Source organism: Urocitellus parryii, chromosome 7, assembly GCF_045843805.1.
Source record: "Urocitellus parryii isolate mUroPar1 chromosome 7, mUroPar1.hap1, whole genome shotgun sequence".
NCBI lineage: Eukaryota > Metazoa > Chordata > Mammalia > Rodentia > Sciuridae > Urocitellus > Urocitellus parryii.
This window is the reverse complement of record NC_135537.1, coordinates 62,855,346-62,870,562: the sequence shown is the minus strand read 5'-3', so window position 1 is coordinate 62,870,562 and position 15,217 is coordinate 62,855,346. Positions and strand designations below refer to the sequence as shown.

Sequence of the window (15,217 nt, the reverse complement as noted above, 5' to 3'; positions counted from 1 at the left end):
ACTGCAGAGGAGGAAAAGTTTATTTGGGGGCTCACAGTTCAGAAGTCTCAGTCCATAGACAGAAGGCTCCATTTCCCAGGGTTTGAGGTGAGGCAGGACATCATGGTGGAAGAGTGTGGGTGAGGAAGCCAGCTCCTATGATGATCAGAAGGGAGAGAGAGAGACAGACAGACAGACACTCCTCAGATACAAAACCCTCACAGCAATGCCCCCACTGAACCACTTCCTCTAGCCACACCCCACCTGCCTCTAGTTACCACCCAGTTAATCCCATCAGGTATTAATTCACTCAATCATTTCTCCTCCAAACCTTCTTCCTTTGTCTCACATATGAGATTTTTGGGGTACAACACATCTAAACCATAACAGGGGGGCTGCAGGTTTAAACTCTTATCTAAAACTGAACTCGCCTTTCTTTTGATGTGATTTTGATAGACATTCAAGTTATCCCATTTTTCCTCTGCTGTTTCCTTCATGGATATCTATTCTGTATCTCCCATCACCCTCCATCCCCCACTCCTCATAGCTAATGTCCACTTTGCAACTTTTCTGTCCCCTGTGAAGGCCTAGGGGGGCATTTGCACAGGTGTTAGGACAGGGTGGGGAATGGTATTCCCAACCGAATGGGGGAAGTTGTGGTGAGCCTTTGGGACCAACTTAGGAAGGGAAGGATGAGGTTAGAGACAGTCAAGCCTGTTATGGTAGGAAATAAAGGGAAGTAGATTTTTGAACAGAGGAAATGTGGTGAAAGCTGGGTTCAAGAGAGATTAGTTGGGCTTTATAATGCAAATGACCAGAGGGCCTGGGAAGGCCTTGGTGAGTGGGAGATAAAGGGTGGGTCAAGTCTCAAGCCTGGGAGGTCTTCTAAGAGTCAGGGAGAGGGCACCTTTGAAGGGAATTGATGTCAGTTCTAGAAGTATTTAGCTTGAGGTGACAAGAAGACATCTGAAAGGAAATGTCATTAAGCATTTGCAGATAGGAGATTTCACCAAACTTGTATGAGTGCGTAGTGCTGGGGAAAGAAATTCGTGAGTCATAATTGCCTTTTCAGTTTTTACTACTTTTTCCATTCCTCATGATTCATTCTTTTGTACTTTAATGCTGTCATGTTATTTATGTTAATAATAAACCTCATTTATCTTGAAGATAGCTTTCTGTTAAGCTGCCACAGAATCTTCAAACTTATTTTTCTCAGTGACAAATAAATGATTATAAGGCTATGGATTGTCACAGTTTCATAACTTTGGACAAATTTATCTATTGCTGTGAGTTAAGTATATTAAGATTAACGTTTCCCAGGTACTAATGGTAAAGCCACATAATCAATGGCAGGAAATTTGAATTTGTGAGCCTCACAGCAAAAGCTCAGCCAAAGACTTTCTTGGAAACTGTCAAGAGGCACTTTGCAGTACTTATTCTATGGTGGTGGTGGTGGTGGTGGTATTATTATTATTATTATTATTATTCTACTACTACTACTACTACTACTACTACTACTACTACTACTACTATGGATTGAACCCAGGGGCTTACATGCTAAGCAAGTGCTCTACCACGGAACTATATTCCCAGCCTTTTTTATTTTGAGACACATCTTACTAAGTTTCTGAGGCTGGAACTTTTGATCCTCCTGCCTCAGTCTCCCAAGTCCCTGGGATAACAGGAGTGCACATCGTGCCTGTCTGGTCTGATTTTTAATAGAAAGGCACTGTGACTGGTTATCCCAATGTTAGCAACATCATTGCTTCTTTGTAACATGTTCCTCATGGTGAAGCTGGGGTTAGATGAGGAGGGTGGAGAGAGAGGTGGTAAGGAGTGAGGAAAGATGTGGCTGATTTAGAGAAAACCCCTTTTTCTTTGACAGGCCCATTTTGGAAGGAAGCCAAAATGTCTGCCTTTTGAGAGAAAGTCACTGGGGAGTATGGGCCCTGCTGATGGTTCAGTTGGAGAAATCTCACCCCTCCCCATTTCTCAACCACTGCTATTGCAGGAGTCAGCAGCCCTTCGGTACCTGCTATACTCTGTATTCACAGGGCAAAGAAGGTCCAGGCTCCTGATGGCCGTGGTGAAGCGGAGTCCTGTCTGGGGGTATTTTTGGTTCTGTGGCAGTTAGGTAGTCCTGTACAGTGGGATATGTCCAGGTAGAGACAGTGATAACACCATCCAATCCTTGGACTCCTTAGCAACAGCAAGCAGCATGGGCATGCTTGGCTAGCCCCTCTCCCTCCTCACGTTGCATCCCCCTGCTTGCATTTCTTGGCTGGCTACAGACAGCTAATGCTATTGTGAGCAAAATGTGATAGGAATATAGGGATAAAGACAGTACCGGAGGAAGACAAGCAGGGCGTGAACAGTCTGAGGTTATGAGATGCTGCTCTCCTTGTGCTACAGAGATGGATGTTCAAAGGAGGTAGTGACTCTGAAGTTCACAGAGCTAAAGAGTTGTGGAAGTGAAATGAGAATCAGGGACCCGTGACTCCTAGCTTGGAGGTCTTCTGTGAGCACGCAGTGCCTCTGAGAATCATCAGTGGATCTCCAGAGGTGTGCAGTGTGGCCGCCTCTGCACTCAGCTGTGCCCTAGCTCAGCCACGCCCCAGAGCCAGTCTGCACTGTTGGGCTTTGAAGCCTGTCCTCTGAGGCCCCTTGGCTGGTAATAGCCATCTGCTTGGAGACGGCTGGGAAGACTGCTTTCCTCCCTTGGACTTTGCTTCATTGTTTTCTGAACCATATCCTTAGTATCATATGCTTTTCCGTTTCCATGTATTTGTCTCCATGTGTCCTTGTTTAACCATTTCCATTGGAATAAACTTTGGAGCAGTTATGAGTATATTTCAAAATAATATGTCCCTGCATTAATATGTATAGAGCAATCCCCTATTTCAAAAGGGAATATTTTTCATGACTTCCGGTAAATGTCTGAAGCTATAGATAGTACCAAACCCTGTCTGTATTATGTTTTTTTCTATACATGCATACCTGTGATAAAGTTTAGTTTATGAATTAGGCAGAGTTAGAGATTAATAAAAGCTAATAAAAGAACAACTATAATAATATACTATTTATTTAAAACTCATGAGTTTTTTTCCTTTGACTTGTCCATTGGATATTTTGACTGCAGGTATCTGACTGAGGAAAGTGACAATATTGGTGGCGGGAGGTGGGGGGCCACTCTTATACATATTATGTGTTTTGTGAAGCAAAGGAAAATTGAAACAGAAGGCATCTCGTAAAAATAAAGTAGAAGGTCTGACATGTTCCTTCTGATCATTTGAGGGCTTTTTGTCCCCTAATTCTTCAGTCTAGTCTTAGGGAAATAATGACCAAATGTTCACTTTAATTGTTAGGGGCCTTTGTCTCTCTTCCTTTATTATTAGCCTTCTTCAGGACTGGACCTGCATTTGCCACCAAATGCAGGGTCTGAAGCGGCCCCAAAGAGGGGGACCTCTGCTCAGGATGGCCAGGCCCTTGACATAGATTATAGAAGATAATTTCAGGTGGAGGCACAAACAGATTTATTATGAAAGAAAGGAGGATGCATCCACAGGAGAACATGGGCCATCTCAAGAGAGCAGTGCTGTGGGGTCTTGGGCTCTTCTTTGAAAGGAAGCTTGGGGAGGGGTATGCATGGGAAGTATCCAGGATGAGCTGCATCAAAGACCTGCCATCCTGAGATAAGAATGACATCAGTCTGGTGATCATAGATGGTTTATAGTGACCTGGCAATTCTCAGGATCCTTAGGTTGCCATCCTCTCCATTATCTGATCAATAGATACATTGGGTAAGAACCCTGGGTTTCTATTCATTCAGTCTATCCTAAAAACACATGTATTCATGGGCTTATTACAGTGCATAGGAAATCGACAATATTGGTGGCTGGAGGTGGGGGGGGCTCTCTCTTGTCAGGGACAGACTTAGACATGTGCTCAAAGTTCTTTGTATGCCCTTGTGATTTTCCTACCTCAGTGGCTCTACTTTATGGAACAGAACCAATACTAACAAAAGCAAAATGGGATAAGATTATAGGAACAAGGAAGGGGCAACAGGAGAACAGAAGTAGATTTGGATAATCCAAGGTTTTGTAAGTGGGTCAATTTCTAGTAACTTTAAGATTGTGAATGAAGATTTGTGGATTTCCCAGCAATTTGGAAGTGACAGGTCTGGGGAAAAACTAGGTTTGGCAGTGAAGATATGAAGAACTTCAGCACAAGGCTTTCAGATTAAAGTTATAGTCTCCTCCTCCTTCCTTTTTCCTTCTTTCTACCTATATTTATTTTCTTTTATCCTACTTCACATGGGTCTTCCTACATTTTTATTTACACAAACTGTATTAGTCAGGGTGCTTCAGTGAAACAGGAGGGTTGGGGGAGGAATAAGACTGGGATTTAAATTAAGGAGCTGGTCCCTTTGATTTTATGGCTGAGGCTGGAAATCCATGCAAAAGTTGTTGTTGCAGTTTGAAGGCTGGAAAGTCTGGGGGAGTTTTGATCTTGTATTCTGGAGACAGAATTCTCTCTTCTTTGAGAGACCTCAATCTTTGCTGCTAAGGCCTTCAACTGATTGGATGAGGTTTACCCATAAAATGGATTGCAGTCAACTTTACTCAGTCTGTTGACTTCCATGCTAATCATATCTAAAAACGAACTTTGTAGCAGCATCTAGACTGGTATTCTATAGCCTAGCCAAGTTGACACATAACATTTATTATCCCATATCCCTATCTTAGTTTTCAACTGATACTCTCTGGCAGCTGCCTAGCTTATATTCTGACCTCTCATCCATCCCCCATTCTCCAAAAAGAAACTTTGAAAGGAAGGAGGTTATCATGGCGAAGCTTGACTAATACTAAGCAGCATAAGTAATAATACTCACTGCAATCGTATATTGCTTTAGTATTTTCCAGAATCGAATGATGACAGAATTAAAGCTTTGAGTACTCTGACCTTTCTACTTTTGAAGCGTCATCTCTTGTCAGGGACAGACTGAGGCATGTGCTCAGAGTTCTTTGTATGCCCTTGTGATTTTCCTACCTCAGTGGCTCTACTTTATGGAACAGAACCAATACTAACAAAAGGCAAAATGGGATAAGATTATAGGAACAAGGAAGGGGCAACAGGAGAACAGAAGTAGATTTGGATAATCCAAGGTTTTGAGATTTGAGGAGTGGTGGGGGGGAAAAACAAGCTTGCTCTATTTATTTATTTATTTTGTTGGTTTGTTATTGTGTTGTTTCAAAAAAGGAAAAAAAAATAACTCAATATTGCTATGAGAAGGAAGGAAAATGTCAGTTTGAATTTTGTCATCTGTTGGGAAAAAAAAAAAACAAAACACAACAACTCAACCTTGGGCCTAGACCTTCTTTGTTGATTTAATGAAAGCAGTCAGTTCTTATCTGTACCATAAGGACTTCTGTGCTATTGTTGCTGCCAGAGAAGGAAATAATAAAGTTAGTCTTTTATTATTAATTGAGAAGTCATAGGACATTGTTATCTTGAAGGCGGTGCCTTGACAGTTAGCATTTACTGGCTGCTTCCAGATCCTGTGAGCTTTCCAGGCAGACTGGTCTTGGTGTGTTCTTTTCCTGGGTTGCTGTTTCTATGCTGGACTTTCTTACCTCCCTCTAGTGGTCAGTTTTATAATCTCAGATTCAATTTGGACAAATTCAACAGTGAAAAAAAAAATCAAAGTTTTGACAGTTTGTGTGATAATTTAAAAAAATAGATTTTAAATACATAAATATTGAGTTTCATATATGTCTTTTAAAATTAAGAACTAGTTTTTAAATATGGTACAAAGTTTTAAGGTGGTAAGGAATTAGTTTGATGAAAAGGTATACTACTGAAGATGGTATTCTAGGCACAAGGTTTTAGCGAGCTGCTGTCATACCAAGAATTTCTGTGGCCATTTGATTTTTTTAGTGTGGGAACTAGATGTGGCTTCTTGCAAGTGTTTATCGATGCTGAAGGAACAAGTGCATATTCTAGATCAGCTTGAAAGCTGCAAAGCTGTATGAGGTTAGGAGGAAGGGACCCTGAGCATTGATTGTCCTTTCTTCATAGATAAAATTCTATCCCAACTGTAGGAAATGAACTTCTGTTGAAGATTTACATCAGTATTATTTTACTATGGAATATTTGAACAAAAGACAGTACTTAAATTTTTTTCACACATATGTTATCTCTGGATAGTTGAAATAATTTACTAGAACTTGAGAGTGGCTTTGCACATTTCCTGATGGAAATACTGTGGGTTGGTGATGATGTGTTTGATTATGTGGGTACCAATCCTTTGAGTGAGTAGTGTTTGTGTCCAGACCTGGAGTTTTGTTTCTTTGAGCTCCAGAGGGAATGTCATTTAAGGAAAGACACTAACTCTATGTGAAATCGGTGAGTCTCCCTCACTGAGCTTCTCCTAAGTCAGTACTGAAACTGAGAACTCAAGAGGTGGTGACCTGTTGCTTCTGTTCAGAGAGGCAAAGGAGGGAATTCCTCCAGAGACCTCCTGTGGAGGCAGTAGCCTGTGTACATTGGTGACCTCCTTGTTGCATAGGAGACCTTGTAGATGTAGTGCAGTCGGTGATGTGGTTTTGTTTTTCTGAAGAGAAGGACATTAGAAGTGACCTGTGCATTGTTGCCTCCAGCTCCATCTGATCCACTGGAACTCCACTCTGTTTGGCAGCATCGATGAGGCTGTGGGGAAGCCGCACGGAATCGCAATAATCGCCTTGTTCGTTCAGGTAAATGGTCTGCAGTGGTTATTGTGCTGTTCAGAGCTGCTGCTTTCTAAGTCATTTTGCAAGATGGTTTTCCATTCTCTCCCAGTTTTATTACTTCGAGGTGAAATTAAACACCTTTACAGAGAACACCAATAATGTAAAAAGAGAAAACTTGATCTTTGGAGTTCATGAGAGTTCAGCCATATTCCTTGATAGAAAAGAGTTCATTTATTTATTAGAAATTTTCTACAGGGTGGCATTCAGCATCTTTGGAGAAATGATTTTGAAAATGTCTCCTGAAGGCAGAATTCATTTTATTTATGAAAAAAGCATTTCAGAAAATGTTTTTAGGCTGTAGCTTACTGCAAAATCTAAGAAAAATCAATAATATAATCATGTAGTGGATTACTTTAGCTCTTCATTATTAATAATTTTCACTTGAAGATGATTTGAAATTCTTTATAGAAAACACTGATAAAATAAGACTGCAAACAGTGGAAGATTTAGCTAACATAAATTTTAGATTTGAGCAGTGTGGTGGGCAAAGTGTATAAATTTAGCCAAACATACAAAAATGGACCATATGTTCACACAGATAAAATTTTAATCCAGTTTTTACCGAGGTGAATCTTTTTAATTTTCTCTTATCGTCTATGATAAAAGATTTAGAGGTAAAAGAGATCATGGAAATTTTAGACATCCCTTGACCACCAGTCGTAAGAGACATCAAGGCACAGAGAGGTCAAATAATTATTTAGTCACACAACAATGTATTCTGCCAATCAGCACCAAAACTCAGAGAGCCAACTCTGCATGGTTGCAGGTTGCCTCTTGTATAAACTGGATTACAGCAGTAATATTAATGCTATGGTTTTAGTTATTTAATTTTCCAAAAAGAGTTGAGCATCGAGTCCTTTCAAATATGCTTTCTTGTAGCATATATACCATCAGAAGAGGACAGTCCACTCAGAGAAGGACAGCCTTGTGCATGCAGGTCAGAGATACTAAACTGAAGGGCACTGACCATAGTCTCCATCCTAGGAGACTGCCCAATTTTTATTGGAAAGGCCTGAGATCTGCACCTTGGACACCCTCAAGGGGTTCTCATAGACCAGGAGGTGGTAGGAGAGCTTGTCAAAGACACAGCCATTCTGAGTCCAGGGAGCACAGTGGGAAATAAGGCAAGAGTGAGGCAGAAATGGAAAAAAAAAATACATGGAATAGGGCTTCAATTCCAGGAGAAGAGGCTCACGAGAGTGGTTTGCATTTTTGGTGGTGGTTAAAGATGGCAAAGGGGAGAGGTAAGAAAGTGACAGATCTCATGGTCCTGGAAGACTCACGGGATTGTGTTGGTGCAGGAGCTGCTGCAGGTTTTTAGCAGTTGGGTGTGGAGACTGTCATGTGTACTTGGATTTTGGAGGTTATGACTTTTTCACATATGAATTTATTTGGTAAAGAAGGAAAGTGATTGAGCAACAGGTAGAGTTTGTTGCAGGGTATAAAGTTTTGCTGGTAAAGTGAAGAATCTTCGTGAATAAAAGGAGCCACGAATAGTTATGAAGTGCCACTATATGTAAAATCTGTTTGATGCTCTACAACATCACGCAGGTTAAGCAGGGTAACGAGTGACATGATCTTCAACCCTATCACTTTATCCTTCCCACTAATGGGTGACAAAGGATATAGAAGTTAAGTATATGTACACATACATTTTTTTCTGTCTTTTCTTTTTGTTTTGGTACTGGGGATTGAACCCAGGGGTACCCAACCACTGAACCACATCCCCAACCCATTATTATTATTTTTTTTGTATTTTATTTAGAGAGAGGGTCTCAGTGAGTTGCTTTGGGCCTCGCTAAATTGCTCAGGCTGGCTTTGAACTCATGATCCTCCTGTCTCAGCCTCCCCAGCTGCTGGGATTACAGGCATGCACCACTCTGCCTGGTGAGGTTAAGCACATTTGCCCAAAGTCACATAGCCCAAAAGTGGCAGGGTCATGATAAGAACCCAGGTAGTCCAACACAAGGGAGCTCACTTCTGACAACTGTTATGTGACCTTATAGTACTCAGATTGGAATCTTCTCAAAGAGTTCATGGTTCTGGAAGGAGCTGCATGAAGTGAAAATAGACCACAGCCAAAGGTGCAGGCATCCAAATGTTGCCTCCGAGTTAAACCAGTTAGATGAGGGGGGTCCATTTCTTCTGAAGACGGGGTGAAGGCTTTTGCCTAAGATCCAGCCTCCTACACTCATGGGGACATTTTTCTTTTCTTTTTCTTCTTCTTCTTCTTTTTTTAACTTCATGAAATTTATTTTCTGTTTTTAGAACCTATTTCAGGAATTGCAAACACTTCAAAAATAATGGAAATCTGATTACACTGAACAGATTGACCTATCTTATGTTAGGCTTTTCTTGTCTTTTTTTTTCCCCTTAGCATATTTTACAGTCGGTTGATATTGACAAAAATAGAAAATGTGTGCATGTTGAAAGTTAGTCCAGCTTCTCATAGGTCATTCTTCAAAAATGTATGTGGAAGAGAAGAAGCTGAGGGATAGCAGTGATTGTTACCTGAGGTGATAAGTGGTCTCTGCTCTTACTTTCTCCATTGTCATAGACCACTGAAAGCTTTGGAAGTGTGAATTATCTGGCACTTCAGATTTGTAAAGTTAACATCAAGGACACTAAATATCAAAAAAATAGTTCAAATCTCAAATTTCTTTGGAGTACTTTGTATACCAAGGATATGTGTTATTTCACAATAGAAAGCTATTGAAAGCATATTCTTAAGATTAAATAAAATGATGGCTATAACGATTATGATCAGTGGTAATCAAGAAATGTCTTGATTTTGGTAACTTTAATATAGGACATCACATACCTACTCTTCAGAAAAAAATTCAACTTTGAGAAATAGTTATAATAATGATCTATAAATACTAGAGACAAGAATGCAAGAGTTTGGATATGTACTGAGTACTTTTAATTAAAATGTATGTTTGACACTTTTATGTAATAGTCTTGTTTAATTTAGTATTTGAATTATGGCACAGTGAGTAATACTTATGCATAGAAAGATGAAGCTGAACAGCTTCTTGGGTCTCATAGCTAATACTTTCTTGTACTAGCTGTTACAACTTTAAATACCTTAAGTAGATGTTGACCTGGCCGTAAAAGGAAAGGTCATTTAATTTCCCAGGAAGGGCATGCAGGTGGATTGGAACCTCACTTCTGGTTACTATTTTGAATAAAAGTAAAGAATTTTAAAATATTGTGTTTGTGGTTTATGCTTTATACATTTCAGATAGGGAAGGAACATGTTGGGCTCAAGGCTGTGACTGAAATCCTCCAAGATATTCAGTATAAGGTAAGTTGTTCTTTAAAACAGAAACTCTCGTGTCTAAGAGGCCCCTGGACCAACTCTTGATAATTCTCTAGAACCCACAGTGCAAATCTAAGTGAAGGGCAGAGGCACATGTGGGCTGAAGTTCAGGGGGAACCTGAAGAAGCTTCCAGGTGTCCCCTCCCAAGGAGGTCTCATGGGGATGCCCCAGTTCTCCCAGCAACCATGTGTCAGGTGCATATTATGTTGCCAACCTGGGAAGCCCACCTGGCATCTAGGGCTTTTATTAGGGGTTGGTCAGGTAAGCATGAAGGGCTTACCTAACCACTTCAGCTCATCAAACTCCAGGCCTCCTCCCCACACCCTAGGAAAACCAGGCATCCACAAATTACATGGGCAGGACAAACCTGCCTATTCACACTGGTGCAGCTTGGCCCAAGGCCCCAGGCATCATTAGGAGTTCACCATAAATACTGCAAGACCCAGGCCCTCAGGTCTCTTATCATCGGGTAGTATATCCTAAGGGCCTAGGGGTTATCTACTAAGAGTTAACCAAGGGCTAATACTAAAGACAGAATGTGCAGGGTTTGGGCAGCCTTAGCCTACTGAGTTAACCCTTACTGTTTACTTATTATAGGAAAGAATTATAAATGAAACCAATGCAATTTTTGGAACCAGACTTCAAAGTATGTATGTTAAGTAAGAACAACAACAATATAATAGTAATAATAGAAGTACACATAATCCATATGATAATATCCCAGAGAAGGCAATTTAGATTAACATGACCCTGTAATGACATGGTACAGCATTGCTGGGAAGTTAAGCTCTGTTTTAAAAAGGACCTTCTATTCCTGTGCTGAGTTGAATGTCAGTGATCTTGGGCCGGGTAGTAATTTATTCCTGTTTGGCCACTGGAGATACAGAGCAGGAATTGAGCTTGCTTGACTTTCATGGGTTCCAAGTACCCAATGCCAATTCTGAGATCAGTCTGAGAATTAAGTGTGATTAGTTCTCTACCGGCATAGGGAAGGAACCGGTCATCCTGAAGGCTGTGATTAAGAGCCTCCAAGACATTCAAAATGAGGTAAGGCGATATGTAAAAGAAAATAGCAAGATTGGTTGTATAAGAGATCTCTGAGACCACCTCCAGGGCCTCTTGAATCAGGGAGAATTTCACTTAAGTTCCTCTGCGTGGGCTCTTAAGGAACCCAGCTACTGATGGAGTCCACATTAGTCAAAAGAAAACAAGTATAAAGAGGGTGAGGACACTTTTTGAACTGATATTTTCCAGTAGAAATGCACTGAGGAAATCTCCCTCATTTATTTAGCTAACAGGACATCAGTCATTATGGAATACAGAATCTGGGGTAGGACAAAGAGGGCTGGATTCCTTTAAGTATAAAATAATCCCATGAAGGAGGGAAGAAACTTCTACAATGTTGTTTGTGTATTAGTAGACAGAAACCCAACTGTCCTCCTGCCTCTGAGGCCTGAGCATTTGAATGACACTATTTAAAATAAGGATCATAAGTGTCAATTGTTGAATAAGGGTGCAGATATTTCCCTTAAAATTTAAATCTGGCTTTGAAAAAAGTTGATTGGATTAGAGTGTTCATATCTGAGTTTCATCTCTCCCATTCTAGATGAGAAGATCACCCAGAATAGTTCTTAGAGTTGAATTTTCAAATGCACACGGGACAAAATGACAAGTTGGGTGCCAGATTGTAAGGCCAAAGAGGTTAGGAACTGTGTTCCAAATAGGCAAGAGGAAAGTTTCTGAGCCAGGGCTCTGTGTTTTATACCAAGTCTTGGGTATGAGTGTGATAGAAGCAGAAAAAATAGTTGATATGGGACAGATGGACACCAATTGTAAACTCCACATGAGGAATCACAGGGCAATCAGAACTGCAATAGCAAAGAAAATAGCCATAGACACAGAGTAGAAAAGTCTTGTTTGCATGTCAATCTTGTTTTGATGAGAAAGCAGAATGACACACCTATAAATCTTGGGGACCCAATGAGGCCATTCAGAAAAGACTTCAATCTAGAATTTTAGTTTGAATAATATTTTTATTTTTAAAAAATTAGAAATTTTACATTGACATGGAGTAAATTTTTTCCCCCCAGGGGAAGTCCAAGACAATACCCTGCTTTAATCCTAACACTTTATTACCAGGTAAGTGATTTTTTTTTTTTTTTGGTACTGCTCATTGAACCAAAGAGTGCCTTACTACTGAGCCACATCCCCAGTCCTTTTTATTTTGGCATAGGGTCTCGCCAAGTTGCGTAGGGCCTTGCTACATTGCTGAGGTTGGCCTTGAATTTGTGATCCTCCTGCGTTAGCCTCCTGAGTTGCTGGGATTATAGGCATTGTCACCATGCCTGGCCATGAATTTTAATTATGAATATAACCATACTATTTTTCTCAGAATATATATATATGTGTGTGTGTGTGTATGTAGTTATATATATGGTTATATATATGGTTATATATATGTATAATTATATCTTATTAGTTAATAAAGTTTATTTGCAATTGATATTCTCTGTAGTAAATACTACTTTCAGATTTCTCCAAATATAGGAGACTTGAAACAATAAAAAAAAACATTGCTACTAGTTCCATTAATCCATGAAGAACTTCTTTATGACTGTCATCTGTAAAAATTGATACCTTTTGTGTAAAGTGCCTGCATGATAAAAGAATCTTGATGAACCTGATATACTTCTAAGATTGGTCAGTAAAGTACTTATTAATCTCTAGAGTGAAATAAACTTTGTTTCTAATTTCATAAGGTTATTTTATTGTAGTAATACTTTTATCTAGATATTATTCTAGTTGTGCTTACGCACAGGTAATAATTATGCACAAAATATGCACAATGAAACTTGGATTTCAAGGTGGTTTTGTATTAAATTTCAGTCTTCACATTTCTCTGCCTAAATTATATTCTGTTTCACAGTGTTTCAAACAAAACCAGATAATTTATTTTGTCCTGCTTTCTACATTTAATTGCTCTACAACCAGCCAATTTCTGTCAAATCTAAACATTTTTCCCATTATATTTAATCATGAATTCCTCTAATGCAAAGCTAAATAATTTAATGAGAATGAAATATTTCCTTCTATATTATAGTTTTAATATTTTTCTGTTGGAGAAACAATATGGACAAGGCTAGAACCATGGTTAGAAGCACAGGCTGCAGCCAGACTGCATGGGTTCAAGTTGATTATTAGCTGAGTGACCCTAGGAAAATTCCTAACTGTGGTTCAGTTTCCCCATCTGAGAAATTGGACTAATAGAAGCATCTGGAGTATTAATTTGATGTGAAGATTAAATGAATTAATGTTACAATGCTCAGAATAGTACCTGCCATATAGTTCAATTAGTATTAGGTACGAGGGCTGGGGCTGTAGCTCAGTGGCAGAGCACTTGCCTAACATGTGAGGCACTGGGTTCGATCCTCAGCACCACATACAAATAAAATAAAGGCATTCTGTCCATCTACAACTACAAAAAAAAAATTAAAGTATTAGATGTGAGTCTATGAGGTAACTCCTCTAAAATGAAAATAGAAACATGGATGTATTCTTCCTAGATTAATTAAACCTGATAGACACATATAGTAATTTGCTGATAGAAATCACTATAAACATTCATCATGTTTTTCATTAGTTATTTTCTTGATGATGATTAGTTTAAGAACACGTATGTGAGGCTCTGACTTAAAATTGTTATGCCCTTCTGAGAAGCATCATGGGGAGATTTGTATTTCTGAACACTGCTGTTGGAGTCTTCCAGATCATTGTCAATTAACCTGCCTTTTCCTGACACGTCCACGTGGTCACACAGACCCTCTGCTGCGGGACTACTGGGTGTACGAAGGCTCTCTCACCATCCCGCCTTGCAGCGAAGGTGTTACCTGGATATTATTCCGATACCCTTTAACTATATCCCAGCTACAGGTGAGCACACTCTTAAATCTCTCAGAGTGAAGTTCTGTGTTAAAGGTTAGATATTGTTTCTGTAAAAGGAAAATGTCTGTTTTATGTTTTAGCTCCCTTTAGATCAGTCATACCTTTTCAGATGAAAGTTAAATGTCTCAAGCCAGTGAAAGCAGTGGAAAGGTCAAAGAAGAACAAAAATCCAGCACTCATTTATAGATAATAAAGTTTTTTAAAAGTTAGTTTTTACAGAGTAAACAGAAGTCACTGAAAGAGCCAAACTTTTGATTAGTCTAGTTATTCCTTTATGGTGTTTTCTCAGATGTGGAGAGGAGAAAGATCTGGAATAAAGTGAGAATGCTGATTATTTCTGTCAGCTCCTTTTCACTCCTTCCCTGACGGTAACAGGAGCCTTCTATATGTGGAGAGGCCAAGAAGCCAAAAGAATGTCTTGGAATGTTCTAGATTGTTCTATGGCTTTACTCTGGGTCATCCACTGAGGCCTTGAAACTCTATAAAGGTGCTCTAAATGCTAATGCATACTGGTGCAGTGTGGCACACCTGTAATCCTGCTATTTGGGAGGCTGAGATGGAAGGATCCTTTGAACCAGAAGCTCAAGACCAGCATGGACAACACTGCAAGATGTTATCTCTAAATAAATAAATACATACATAGATGCAGTGCATAGCGGATGGGAACACACAAGTGAATTGCCACTGGGATGTTAGCTGGTTGAACATGAAGCAACATCATTATAAGGAATTTGAACAATGATTTTGAAGGGATTGGGAATATAGCTTAGTGGTAAAACAATGCCTAGCCTGGGTTCCTTCCTCAGCACCAAAAAACAAAACAACAAAAACCAACGATGGTGATATTATTACAAGAAAGTTGCTTTAAATATGTCATGGTTTAGATGTGAAGTGTCCCCCAAAGCTCGCATGTGAGACAATGCAAGAAGGTTCAGAGGAGAAATGATTGGGTTATTAGAGTCTTAACCCAATCAGTGGATTAATCCCCCTGATAGTGGTAACTGAAGTGGTAGGGTGTCGCTGGAGGAGGTGGGTATTAGGGCATGGCTTTGGAGTATATATATTTGTATCTGGCAAGTGGAGACTCTTTCTCTGCTTCCTGATCACCAAGTGAGCTCCTTCCCTCTGCCACACTCTTCTGCCATAATATCCTGCCTCACCTTGAACCCTGGGGAATGGAGC

The 15,217-nt window shown here is 39.8% G+C and overlaps 1 protein-coding gene across 1 annotated transcript in view; it reads left to right on the top strand.

The window, feature by feature from the left end:
- Window positions 1–15,217, top strand: part of Ca8 (carbonic anhydrase 8) — an 89,052-nt gene that overhangs the window by 42,460 nt on the left and 31,375 nt on the right. Inside the window, exons 4-7 of the mRNA XM_026390799.2 lie at window positions 6,639–6,734; window positions 10,015–10,077; window positions 12,184–12,232; window positions 13,911–14,023. Of these exons, the coding sequence (XP_026246584.1) occupies window positions 6,639–6,734; window positions 10,015–10,077; window positions 12,184–12,232; window positions 13,911–14,023 (321 nt within the window). The remainder of the gene's footprint in view (window positions 1–6,638; window positions 6,735–10,014; window positions 10,078–12,183; window positions 12,233–13,910; window positions 14,024–15,217) is intronic.